Raw genomic sequence first — 14,596 nt, forward strand, 5'->3', positions numbered from 1 at the left:
TCTCCCTTGACAGCTGCACAATGAGGACTGAAGCTGGGTTCTGAAAAGTGGCTGCTCACACTGAGGAAGTTGTTTCAGCAACCTAGGGTGTTATGTAGACATTTGCAAAGCTGGAGCCCACCATACATTGGTTTGCCTCTTACCCTGCCAAACTCTCTTCTTGCCCACTTTGTTTAAAGGTGGAAGGAGTGCATGGCTTCTACTGGCAGAATATCAGCTGGTTCATTCAGTGGAGCCCTTTACCTGACCCTAAGCTCCCAGGTCATAGTAATGATCAACCTACCCATATCCTTATCAGAGCGACAATACCATCTCTAGATCTTCTTGCCGAGTCCACTATGAGAGGCATAGTGGTCCTGGACAGGGAAATCCATCTTTCACCCCCACCGCGCCCACCTCCACAATGTGCCAGGGGAAATCTCTCTGGGCCACTAACGGATTGTTTTACTCAAGCTTCTCTTGGAGAGGTCAAGTCAATGAACAAATGCTGAATGGGGCAAAAACAACATGATTCTACTCAGCTTTTCACTCAGCATAGAGTGCTTCCTCTGCAGCACTATCTCTAAAGTAGACATAAATGTTCCCAAAAAGAAGGCAGTTATCAACAAACTGTATGGGAGGTCCTTTGTCAGGGGAGCTTAGACATGACCTTTGCTGATGTGGTGATAGGCAGCTCACCAGTCAGTGTTTAAAGCTCTGGCCTGCAAGCAAGCAAAGTATGATAATGCAGGCTCACATACTGGACCAATGGGCAGGTTACACACAGATGCCTAATCTAACTTGGCTCTACGTATCTGAGCAAACATGTTTGGAATGGCTGGTGCTTGACACCTCTTTTGGACTTGAACATTGTGTCACTCTGTTCTCTTTAAGTCTATCTTTGTTGAGAAAGACCCCTCAGGACCATTAGTTGCAACCTGCTCCTAGGAAGCCTGGTTCAAGGCCTCTTGTGGTACCTTCCTGCATCAGAGCATAAAGATCATCATTATGATACAGTTTAGCACGATGAAGACACAACCCTAAACAGGAGTCTACATTGGCAGCTTTGGAGCTGCTGGTAGCTTGCCACTACCCTGAAAGTAGCTCTCTAAAGAGTAACCCAACACAGTATGTACTGCAGGTGTTTTAGCCATTTGAAGAGGGCAGTGCTGCACATCTCTGGATACTTGGGGTGCTAGTTGTTGTACTGGTTGACGTCTGCGTAGGGGGTTATTTATGATTTGGCAGAGAGGAAGAAATGCTATAAATTGGAGCATGTCTTGACATAATAAAACCTACAGTTTTTCTGTTAAATTTAGAACTGTTGGAAGTGACGGTTTTACCCTAAATGGCTCCTTTGATTCAAAATATGACCTCTAGGACCGTGGTCTAAGTTAGGGGGTTTAATTAATTACCCTGATGCACAGAGAAAATAACCCCCCACTTCTCCCCCACATATGGACATTTTTTCTTCCAGGAGCAATTATCTGAAAACTAAATATTTTGTGAATTAGTGCTTAATTTAAGTTGGTGGTTGCTGGTATGGGCCACTGGCACTCATTTTTGAGGACCAACACATATTTTTCTTCAGAAGACATTTTCAGGGAGCAAAAAACACACAAACGGGAACGGAGGAGGAAGAGAACGATGGAAAAACAGTCTCAAAGGGAGGAAGCAGGAACACGCAGGAGTCAGCTAAAGGGGCGAGCAGTGTCTGGCAGTGGCTTAAAGTGGCTTTGCATGGTTTCACAACTGCTTAAGCTTTACCGGGCTAACTGGAGGCCCGCACCGGTTCCTTGTGCTGTCGCTGGGGTGGGACTCGGTCCTCCATTAGCCACTGCCTTCAGGAAGGAGGAGCAGCAGCTGAGTTTCCTAATGGGCAAAAGAGGAAACTAGCTTTACCAGATCAATTATTTCAGATTGTCTAACCCTGGACAACATTTCACGTATCTCCTGGTTAGCTTATATTAATTCCTCTTTTAGTATGCTGTCTAAATTGCCCATATGCTTAGATCCTGCACAGGTATTGTCATTAACTAAGATAACTATTAAAGAAACCTTTTTCCAGCATAGATCTGGCCACCGACTGATATGTCACTTGACTTAGAGGAGGTTGGAAAACATAACTTATCCTGTGTGACAAATATGCCGCATTGTTTTGTCTTGGTAAGACTGTGATGTGGTATTGAGCATCATTTAGTGGCTTTTCCGAATATGAAGTCTTGTCCCTCAGATACGACCCCTTGCCCATGGGATGGTTGAAGAAAGCAAAGCACGTTGCCTTTCGTATCAGAATCTTTGGTGTTTTTAGCTCAAACCTATTTTTGCTGTACAGAACATTAGATCTCATAAAGTTGCCATGAAATATTTGATAGCACTAAATGAACCCTTTGTGTGTTATAATGTTGCCCTTTTTGTTCTGAAAACCATTAATGTGAGGAAAAGAGTTCTGTATTAGAGGATCCTCGATTTTTAAATTATGTAATAATATATGGAGATGATGAATTTATATGTGGTTACCATGATATTTTATGTCGTATTCTTTATATTTTATGTACTTTTATGGCTGTTCTAAACTTGCCACATACATTTTTATGAACCGAACTGAACCAACTGCCTAAGAAACCTCGGTTTCCAGTGCACGGACATTCAATAGTATAGGCCAGGATTCTGAGCAACGCATTGGGCACAGGCATGCTTAATTTTATGAATAAGCACTAGGCCCATTCATCTGTACATGCTGTTGCAATGAAGGCTGTAGAGAACTCAGCCCCAAGGGTAAGCATTTCTAACAATGGCCGGAGGTTCACTGGCATGGGGGTAGAGTGCATACCCTCCACTCACACTCCAAATGCTACATCAGTTCTTTAAACTTTTTTCATGAATTCATTTTCCCTGTGGAACCCTCTTAGTATGGCTGTACTGTAATGCGTGTTGGTGCATTTTGCTTTTCTAATATTTATTTAAATTCAATCTATCAGTTCTTATTTGGTTGCCATGATTTTATTTTCCAACTGCATCTAATGTAAATATGCTTTCCTTGACTCTTCTGCAGAGATTGCTACCAAGCATAGAGCAATGCTATAAGGAATTAACTCTCTGAAACTGATTCAAGTTTGATTTTGGGTTACTCCCAGCTCCTCCCAGAGATGTAGACTGTGAGCATAGTGAGAAACCCTCACGCGTGCATGACGTTTCAATCCATACCTTCTAAAATTGAATGTGAAATACATCTACTGAGCTGTGTGCACATACTTATATGAACATAATTAAGTGTAACTTAAAAACCAGAATAGATAAACATTTTGATATTATTAGAAAACAGATATCAAATGTTTACTTCCAATATATTACATTTAACAGTTTAATCTATTAAATGGGGTATGGAGTTAAATCAAGGCAATTGTAAACTTCTTAGATACATACATTTGCAACCCTGCTACGCGACATACGAATGATGATGCTGGTCTTGAAGCCTGTAAACCTTATCAGGTGACATGTGAGACGTGTGTGTAATTTCTTAGTGAAAAGACAGCAAAATGGTGTTATGAATAATATAAATACATTACTTTTAGGAATTACATACTAAAGCCAGATGTACGACCCACCAATTTGCGACTTGCAAATTGCACTGCATTTACGAGTCGCAATTTGCGAGTTGCAAATTGGGATGTACAACAGTGTCTCCGACACTGTTTGCAATTCCTATTGGGGTCGCAAATTGCCTGCCTCAATAATATGGGATGTAGGGGTCAGCAGACCACCATATCTGGGACTGTTTTTAAATAAAGCAGTCTTTTTTTTTAAATGCAGCCAGTTTTCCTTAAACGAAAACGGGATGCATTTAAAAAAGAAAAAATACTTTTTCGTGACATTTTTTCATGGGCAGGAAGTGGTCCCTGGGACCACTCCCTGCTCTTAAAAATATTTTATCACATACTCACAAAGGGGAAGGCTGGGGACCCCTTCCCGTTTGCAAGTGGTTTACCACCGACTTGAAGTAGGTGGTAAACTGCAAGTGTTTTGCGGCCACAAATGCGGTCACAAAACAAGTGTACATGGCATGGTGCCTCGCTATTGGGAACGGACGCCTCTTCCAAATGCTATTTTGCAAAACAGTGATTCGCAAAATAGCATTTGTACATGCCAATACCCTTTTTTGCGGTTGCAAACGGGAGGATCTCCTGTGTGCAGCCGCAAAAAAGGGTCGTACATCTGGCCCTAAAATTTAAAGTTAGCTAACTGCAACATAGTGCAACGTTAGTTTCCACTGTAGGGTAACACGATATTAATTTCACCCACACAATTACTGTGTATGATTCTTCATTATGGATATTTAGAATACCCATGTCCCTGATCTAGAGTGTGCCTTAGGTTATCATCATACATGGGTTATTTCTTTTACCAACTGTGCATTGATATTCCTTCTAGCATCAATAGTGCCTTCGTAAGTGTTATTGTTGTAAAGATGCTTTGAGACTTGGAAGGACCAGGGGGCATATTATCAAGAAATGGCGTTAAAATTATCGCCGCTTTAGAGGCAGAAAACTGCCGCTAAAGCGGCGATAATTGGCTTGATAATATGCCCGTGAGAATTCCCATAGAAGCCCATGTTCTGGTGTGAACATGGGCTTCTATGGGAATTCTCTAGGGCATATTATCAAGTCCATTATCGCCGCTTTAGCAGCAGTTTTCTGCCGCATAAGCGGCGATAATTTTAACGCGGTCCTTGATAATATGCCCCCAGGTTCGGGAATTTTTTCTAACTTTTTGTACGAGGAGCATGTAGAATTCTCCCAGCGATGGAGCCACATAATGAATTTCAGAACTCATTTTTAGGATACAAGGGCTAAAAATCTTTATGTTTTGTAGGTAAGTCAACATATAAAATGCCCTAGCACCAACATCATAAACTGTTCCTAGGTCCATGATCCGCCTGAAGCAGTAAATACACTATATTACCACCATGAAAGCTTCTGCCCATAGAAATTCAAGATGTGCAGCAGAAAATTGAGGAAGCATTGAGATATGGCTCATCTGAGGCCTATGCACAGGAAAAAAGCCTATCCATCTGAAAGTCTATGCTAATATTTAAAATCTCATGGTTTATGACGTTGCTGTTGTGTTTGACCTAAAGTAAACTGTATCCAACACGTGTAGATTTGAGGTCAAGAGAGCTACCATCACATGGACTTATTCTTCTGTGTTTTTTTCAGAATATAATCAGGGTGATGCCAATAACACAGAGTGTCACACAGTTGAGATCCCTGTAAACACTTAGGGGCAGATTTATGAGGCCCGTTGCGCCATCGGAACGTCACTTTTTGTGACGTTCCGTGGCGCAGAAGCTTGCGTGATATTTATCAGGCAGCACTGAGCCACTTTTTGTGGCTTAATGCTGCCTCATAAATATCAGTCCCTTTAACGCAGTGTTCTGCGTTAAAGGGGAGTGCAATGGGTGTTGCTGGGGGCGTTCCCAGCAACATCCATGGCCTTTTGACACTGCCCCAGATTTACGAGAAATCGTAAATCTGAGGCAGCACCAAAAGCTTACGCCTCCCCAGGGGAGGCGTAAGGGAGGCGCAGCGGGGAGAAATATCTTTATTTCTCCTCGTTTTTCCTTTTTCTATGTGTGCTGCATTCTGCAGCACCCATACAAAGAGGAAAAACCTCTTGTGATTATTTTTGTACAGAAAGGTTTCCCTTCCTGTACAAAAATATTCATCTCCGCAACGCAGGCACCCTTGCACCATGGTGCAGAGGTGCCTGCGTTGGCGCAGGCAGCCCATTGTGCGCCGGCGCAGGGGAAAAGGACAGGAATGCGCCGCATTTTATAGATATGGCGCATCCCTGCCCTTTTCTTTTGCCGTAGGGAAGTGCAGCAGGAAGGCCTGCTGCGCTTCCCTACAGCAAAACCTCATAAATCTGCCCCTTACATTTTTGATCTGCAATCAGTACCATGCAATATAAGTTCCTTTCCAGTGCTCGTGGAATGGAGCGGGACACGAAAGAGCAACTCCCTCTCCTCCCCAGTTGAAAAGAGACGAGGAGGCAGATCGCCTGAAGGATGGATGTCTGGATTGTTTCAGAGACAGGAATATGAGAGCGTCAGTGAGCCCAAGTCCATCAAAGTTTCAAGTGAAAACTCAATTGGTGTAGAAATGACACCTTGCTATTTCACATGTGCCAGTAATGACAGGTGATGGCCCATAGTGACTCTTGCAACACACAAAGGGTGATGGGAGAAATGCTTGCAAATGGTCTAACCACTGGCAGATGCTCGGGGTAGCATGCCAACCCATCATTTTTGCCCATTATGCCACCCAGCTTTGGTCCTGCTCCAACATTAACACTCCAGCCTGAACTGCCAAGCCGGCTCATCCCCAAGACCTCATTCAGCCTGGTTGGGCCTCTCCAGTTGGGTGTATCTTGGTCCCAGTGGCACAATGAGCAAAGGACCCAGGTCTGGGGATGCTCTTGGCCACTTAGGCCTTTACATCAAACACAATTTGACGCTGCACTGTATTGAAATGTGCATAATAATTTTGAGGGTCCAGAAAGGTTTAATTAATGTTTTATAAGCATTTTTCAATGCTTTTGAAAGGTTTATTCAATTTTATGATTTACAGGTTGAATCTAACTTTATATATAACGTGCCCCGTTTTAAAGTACAGAAATGGCTTCGCTTACCTTTCCAGCGCTTTCCTTTTTGGTAGAAAACATGAAGCGATGAGTGTGATTATGATCAACAGACATGCCAGTCCAGCACCGAGGCCTATCCAGATGCCTGTGGGGGGCGAGGACAGAAAGTACATATGGAATACATATCTCCAGACAACAAAGATATTTTTGATTTCTTGGAATTCACCTACTTTGGTGGGTTGTGGCCAAGGGGGGAGAGGTAGGCCCAGGGTGGATGTGGCACCGGTTTCCTTTCCATACTTCGGTACATCTGGAAATTACAGAATGCACAAATTATTCAACAGGAATGCACTGGCGCCCTTTGAAACACAAGCTGCAGAGATTGTATGTACAATGAGTTATGAAAATAGGTTTCGCAACTGTATTTGTATATTCGGTAGGCGTAGGTAAACGGTCTTGCAAAATAAACTTGACGTTTAATTTCCTGTGAGAGACTACAAAACAAATACCAGGATATAACAAACATTCCTAGACTCTTTAAAGACACACAGATTTTTACAGACCTTGCTTGCATATGCTGCTTAAAAAAAGCTACTGACATTGAAAGCACCACAAAATACCAACAAATATATAAAAATACTCTGAATTCATTTCATATTTAGTTTTATACAGGTCGTCTGCAAGCAAGCAGCATGCCTCCTGGGGAGCTTACAGCATTTTACATGTCATTCTTACAGTGGTTAGAGAAACACTCTCTGGGGCAGATTTATGTAGCACTTGCGCCACTTTTGCGCCGCCGTTGCGTCACTTTTGTGACGCAGCAGCGGCGCAAATCCTGCGCCATGGTGCGGGGTATTTAGAACATGACGCATCTGGGAGATGCGTCACGTTGTAAAGCCCTGCGCCACATGTAGGCGTTCCAGGGCAGGTGGGGGCGTTCCGGCGCAGGAACGCCTCCTAAAAGTGGCTGAGTGAAATCTACAAGATTTCACTCAGTCACTTTTAGGCCCATGCTGCGTCAAAACCCTGCGCCTGCTTGAAGCAGGCGTAAGGATTGACGCAGCATTGTAAAGATAGGGCCCCCCAGAGCATTGCTGGAGCTGCGTCGCGCTTGCGACTCAACTCCAGCAATGCGTCACTTTTACGGCACAGATGCGTCACGCATCTGTGCCATTTTTGCCCCATGGTGCATCGCATTATAAATGCGGCGCATCCATGGTGGCGGAGCTGGGGCGCAAAATAACTGACGCATCCCTGCTGATATGCAGGGATGCGCCAGTTATTATAAATCTGCCCCTCTATTTCTAAATTATAGTACGCTAATAGGTCCTGCTGAAAATATCCACATTATTGCACAGCAAATGCACGGTTCATTTATTCACTAAATTCACCCATGCGCTCCAGGCGCCCTGCTTTAACCTGAATCAGGCTGAAGAAGCAGCCTGTGGGATTCTTGTGGATTTATGTGAGAGTTTGGCCGCACGGCGGGTGTATGTCTGATGGCTGTCCCACACTGGTTGTAGAGCCTTCCCTCCTAGAATGAAAGTCAGGTGACAACCAAAATGAAGGTGGTCAACAGACTCCTCCTCAGTTGTACAAAAACGTGCAATATCCATCATGGGGCACTTACTTAGCTGACCCAAAACTGGCAATACAAAGTCAAAGGTAGCATAAACCCTGGTTTGAATTTTAATCTGATAAGTACGAGGCACATTTTACAGCCAGAAAAATTCTAAAGATGTCATTTGTCTGATGTCAACAAGCTTGCACACAATTTACTCCGTCCAGGCCCCCACTGTGCCACATTGGTAAAGGGCCTATGATTACGTCAATGACCTCACGGTGGTCCCAAACCTTAGGCATGCCTACTTTTGATGTACTTTATCCACCAGGGTATGGAGATACTGTTAGGAGTGATCCACCTCATCCGGCACTGGGCCCGAGCCCCTCTCCAATCATGATCCCTCTGGATAATTGTTCCCCCCACGGACATACTCGCCACTCAGAGTACAAAATGCAAAACCTTGCAATAAGGTATGAAAAAGCCAATGCCTCCATCACTTAGTCTCCCAGCCAACCAAAAATTGGCCTCCCTGTCTCTAGGATTATCTCGAACTGCACGCAAGACGCATTCCCTATCTCCACACAAAATCACAATTTATCATTTAATCTGATTCATATCACCACCTTTCCTCTTGGGAAAGCAGAAAACAAACCCGCCAGTTCCTCCGTGTAAGAAATTGGGTTTCAGGTTGGCAGAGGTATGCACCATATCCAAGTAGGAACCACAACCCTGGTCAGGGTAATTCAGATAAACCCCTAAATTAACCTGTGCTCACCCTGTGGTAGCTTAGCACAGGGCAGTCAGACTTAACTTAAGAAGCAATGAGTAAAGTATCAAAGAGTAACGCAGTGAAAACACCACATCAAAACCCTACACCAGTTTAGAAAAATAGAGAATCATTTCATAAATAAAGCAAGACCAAAATGACAAAATTCCAATCAGTGGAATTTGAGATATGAATTGCTAGGATTAAATTAAAAAATAGCGCTTAGAAGCAGTAAGAACGTAAAGAGTTAATTGGTCATGCTGGACTGAGGCAAAGTTTAGAGTTCAGGCAGACCGCGATGGAGCATTGGCTGGATACAGGACCCATGCGGGGCTTCCTGAGCAAAAGTACCTTGATCTTGGTCACAAACAACGAGATGCGGGTGTAGCCGAGCAATGCTTCATGATCCCCAGGCAGTGGGGGGATGAGCTAGATTTCTCCATGCAATGGAGGTGATGCACCAGTGCCATTAGTGGTGTTACGATTCAAAGGTGGGATGGTTCTGGATGGCAGCATTGGCTGTCCCCACGCTGTAGAAGAGATGCGTTGATCTTCTCGACACAGTGGTGGTGACGCTTAGGTTCTGAATCGATGCAGTGGTTCCAGGTGTGATACATCGATCTGGTTCCCGCAACAGCAGGTATGTGTCGGTTCTGATCAGCGCAACAGTGTCGCTTCGTAGGTCTGGCAGTCACAGTTCTTTACACTCACTTCCCAGGGCCCAGGCTTTGATTGGCACTACTTGGTAGAGCAGGACTCACAGCATACAGAGTACATATGCTGTTTGTAGATTGAAGATAGAAGTGTTTGATATCCCTGAGACTTCAGAAAACAGGGTGCATGCCAACATGCACTTGGAAATTATTAGGTCCTGGGAGATAGAGATGCAGGTCCAGTCATTCTCACTCCCAGGCAAGAGGGCAGCACTCCAACACAACAAAGCAATACAGCAAATTTGCAGGTCCTCCAGCAACACAACAGTCCTTCTTCCCGGTAGAATGTCCTCAGTTTCAGAAGTGTTCTGAATTTGTGGTGTCAGAGGTTAAGTACTTATACCCGGTTGGACCTTTGAAGTAAGGAAGACTTCAAACTGACACTTTTGAAGTGGACAGGTCCCCTTTCTTTCCTACCCTGGCTCCAGACTCTATACAGGGGTGAATGCAGTCATTTGTGTGGGGAAAAGGCACAGCCCTTTCAGGTGTGTTAGTTCCTCCCTTCCATCCTGCCCAGGATGACCCATCAGGATATGGATGGCCCATCACCCACACATAAGCTCCCTTTGTGTCTGGATGTCTATAGAGAATGCACAACATCCGGCTGTCACCCACCCCAGACATGTATTCAAAGACAGGCAGAAGGTGCCAATTGATTAAAGTAACAAATGCCAACTTTCTAAAAGTCCCATTACAATCTAATGGAGTAACCCAGTGAACCTCAGCACATGGGTATCATTTAGTACAGTAAACAAAATAGTTCTGTGAGTAATTTTGTAAGTTTGGAAAACCAGCGATTCTCAAAGGTGAACCAGAAGCATCACTCAACATATGAAGAAAAAGAAAACACAACCAGAAAAAGATTACTGCAAAATGCATGTATTATGGCACAAGTACATGAAGCTGTCTATGTACATTGCACTGAAGGTTGGTTCAAATGTGCAAAATGTGACAAGAGTACTTGTACAGAGTGACAAATGAATGGTAGGGTGAATGGATGCATAAACTACAATAAAACTCGAAGTTCGCACTGCTCAAGCAGCCTGCATGGTATCTTTGAGGTATAACTAAATTCAAAATCCTCATCTAAAAGGGTAACTAGAGGGTTTTCCTTAGAAGTCCACAAGGGGATTAGGCCTTAGTACAGACAATTAGTGGACGTCGATGTTTTGACCCAAGTAATGACTGTTGCTTAGAACCATCAGAGAGGAACTTCATCAGGACGTGGGGGAGGGAAAACCTGTGTGACGATAGCAGGTAATGGTTAGAAGGGTCAACACTGGTGTGTTCTCTAAAAAAAAGGTACCTGTTCATGAACAAGCTCCCCTGTACAAGCAAGCAAACTGACACTGGATTGAGAACACACTCCACTTTCACACCTTCTGCACAACATTTTGGCATTTAAACAGGTTGTGCTCAGTGATGTTATGAATCTTTTATCGCAAAAGGACTACACAAGTTATAACATTAGCACGCAGGAACGTATTTCCTTAGAGACACAAGAAAAACAAAAGGGTGGAGCTATTGTACAGAACAGAAATCCCGACCCAAAAGCATTACCTAAAACTGAAGGGGGGCTCACCATTGAAGTGGGCAAATTGATCAAGGAAGTCACTGATGGAGGACTACTTGATAGTTCCCTTTGCGTATTGGAGCACGACTACCTAAATAAAAAATGCCCACAGATGCTTAACAATTACATATTACCCCAAATGCATAAGAATCTGAGGAAACCAGCCGTACACCCCATTATTTTGGGGTTTGGGTCTAGAACCTCTTTTTTAAGTATAAAGAACTGTTTCTTAAACCACAGGTTTAGTCATCAAGGTCTTACATAAGGGATACTATGGAGTTAGCAAATTGATTGAAAACCATCCCCTTGTCCCCTCTGATCAGCTACTTATGACAATGGACATTACCTCATTGTCCACTAACATCCCTCAATAACCAACCCTTAAAATAATTGGAGAGGTCCTCAACCGGAGATAGCACCCCATGTGGGTCCCTACCGATTTTATAATTGATCTTCTCAAAATAGCAATGACCAAAACCTTTCTTGTGGTTCAGGGCTTTTATTACTTCCAGACAAAGGGAGCAGGATTGGCTCCAGATTTGGCCATTCTCTCTCTGAACCAATTAGAAGGCACCCATATTTACACTGAAACTAACCCCTTTTCTTCCAATATCACTGTTTGGAAGCAATAAGGTCTTGATGATTTGGTCAGGGAGCGTATCTGATCTTGAGCGCTTCCATGACTGGCTCAATTACAGATCTGGGGACATAAAATTCACCTTGTTACATAGACATGAGATTAATTTCTTAGATTTCGCTATCAAATTTGAGGATGAAAAACTATACACTACCCTCTCTAGGAAAGAAACTTAATGCAACACTTGAATAAGGTACACCAGTCACCACCCTAGGAACCTGCCAGACAATCTCCCCTACAGACAATTCCTGAGGATAAGAAGGAATTGTTGCAGAAGGTGGACTATTTCAGGGAATCTGGCCTCCTGATACTCAAGCTACAAGAATGAGGGTACCCCAAGGGACTACTCAAGTAAGAGAGCATGGTATTGCCCTGTGACACATTGCTGGATCCCAGACAAAGAATTATTTGTGTCACCACTTCTGAACCAGAAGTAATGATATTTAAAAAATCAACAAACACTGGTAGCTGGCCTCCGATGAACACAACATGAGGGAGAAACCCATGTATGCCGATAAAAAGGGCAAGGGTGTTAAGATCATATTGTGAGTGCCTTGCTTCTTTTCCTTTTTTTTAAAAAGAGTTTTATATAGCATGAGCTAGACCCAAGACATCGTTTATCGGAGAGCTTTACATGAGCACCAGTTTTGTTACAGATGGACACATTCATTTCTTTTTGTTAGGCACAGGGAGATTAAAGGATTTGCCCAGAATCACAGGATGTTGAGCATTGTTGCAGAGACTTGAACCCGGTTCCCCAGCTTCGAAGTTGATCACTCTAGCTGTAAGGCTACATCTTCTCCCCTTGCTTGGATCAGAAACCAATTTGGATTTGATTTCCTTTGGAACCTACCCCCTAATGTAGGCCATTTTGGCTGCGGACATTGGAAAGCCTGTGCCCTCACATTGACTCGTTAGGATTTTACTCACACTGACCGTAGCTACACCTTGAATAGTCAAAAAAATTGCATTAATATGGATGACATTTAAATAATTAAATGCCCTTGTGATCAATGGTATGTAGGACTGACGCACAAGAAAGTCAAGGCTAGAATCTTGCAACATTGCAGCACAATAAGCTGAAAGGTACAGGGGACCCCAATTGTTGAGCATTTTGCCACCCTAAACCACACTGCAGAGATTCCCAAATGGTGGTGGAAAAAATTACAACCAACCCATGGAGTGGAGACATTTCTAACATCTTAAACCTGAGAGAATGTAAGTGGATTCACCTACTGGATACGGTTGCCAATGGGCTTAATGAATTTGAGGAAATCGGTAAACAGGCTGCTACATTTCACAATGATTAGTCACGTCTCTATGGTTGAGGCACTGCCATCTTTTAGGGTCTGACGATACAACCTATAATGCATCATTTCTCTTATGTGTTATCCTATTCCTGTAATACTTTGACCACAGATACAATCTATTTACTATACTATGGATATTTTGCCCTTGGAATGTTCCTGACACTACTACTTATGTAAGACATCTCTTAGAATTGGGTAAGGATAGAACCCGTTGTCCGATATGTAACTGTTCTATGCCTTTATATTACAAGGCTATCTGTTTTTCTTAAAACAAAGGTACTGTTCAATGTATGCCCATAGTCCTGAGAGGGTTATGTCAAATGTTATCTGAATAAGCAAGGTAGTTAAGCCTTGGTGATTCTGCACACCTTAATGTAGCTATATGCATATAAATTGTCAGGTCTATTCACCTAACTACCGTGATGATTTTATTAATGACCTATTGAGTTGTGGAAGGGGAATGATTGAATTAAGAATTAAGCTGTTGTGATGCACATTTCCTATAAGGTTCGATGTGCACTGTCAAGTCACAACTCTGTTGTGCTTCCATGTCTCTCATTTCACCATTCAATGGAGGGTTACATCAACAAAGCAGATTAACTTCCATCCACTATGCAGTTTAACTCAAGGGCTTCGTTGTTCTCTTCATTGGGTATTATTATTTTTATGTTCTTCCAAGTTTCGCGCTCACCATCAAAATTGCATACCCACTTGTAGGTTTTTTCACATTGGACTAACACAGGTCTTACCTTCAAGCATAGACACATCCTAATGAATCTGCCAACTTGAAAGGAGTAAATCCCGCCCACCGTGCTGGTGTGAATGTTCACGCCACATGGGGGAATCCTTTTATCACCTGCAAGGTGAGCACTCTCTGTGTAGCGTGCTATCTGCAGCATCGGAAGATCAGCTGGATGTGGTAAGCTCTCTCCCTGTTTCCCTGCCCGCATTCAGGTTTTTTTTTAACCACTTGTTGGATAAATCTATCTCTTTTGTTAATAATTCTGATTTCAATGAATTTCTTTTTGCAGCCCATTCATGTAAATTATCTGGAAGTGCCACCATATTGCTCCTAACAAACTGGTAAGTGTTTCTCTGCCCACATCCAGGGCAACTTTAAATCACCTGTTGGACAAATCATATTCTTTGTTGGTCCTGAATATTAATTTTGATTCCTTTCCCTTTTCAGCCCCTTCCTGTAAATTACCTGGAAGAGCCCCTGATCGCTTCTAGAAGTTTGAGCTTTTTGCTCTCACATGAGTGTGAATGATTCAATCATTTAGTATCTAGAACTTCAGATAGACAAGCAGGCTTGCTACCTAATTAACTTTATAGGACTCTCCCCATAGAAAGTTTTTTCATGCAACTCGAGGTGAGTATTTGCAAGATCAGGTACATTTTTTTAGAAACCA

General features: G+C 43.1%; 1 protein-coding gene across 4 annotated transcripts in view; it reads right to left on the bottom strand.

Annotated features, from left to right (window-relative positions):
• Positions 1 to 14,596, bottom strand: part of MALRD1 (MAM and LDL receptor class A domain containing 1) — a 2,533,556-nt gene that overhangs the window by 227,316 nt on the left and 2,291,644 nt on the right. For 2 of the 4 annotated variants that reach the window (XM_085630827.1, XM_085630824.1), the window contains 3 exons: positions 6,852 to 6,931; positions 6,670 to 6,766; positions 1,747 to 1,851 (listed from right to left, as the gene is read on the bottom strand). In XM_085630827.1, coding sequence (XP_085486953.1) covers positions 1,747 to 1,851; positions 6,670 to 6,766; positions 6,852 to 6,931 — 282 coding nt within the window. The remainder of the gene's footprint in view (positions 1 to 1,746; positions 1,852 to 6,669; positions 6,767 to 6,851; positions 6,932 to 14,596) is intronic. The other 2 variants (XM_085630825.1, XM_085630826.1) reach the window with 1 other exon arrangement.

This window comes from Triturus cristatus, chromosome 10, assembly GCF_964204655.1.
Source record: "Triturus cristatus chromosome 10, aTriCri1.1, whole genome shotgun sequence".
Lineage (NCBI taxonomy): Eukaryota > Metazoa > Chordata > Amphibia > Caudata > Salamandridae > Triturus > Triturus cristatus.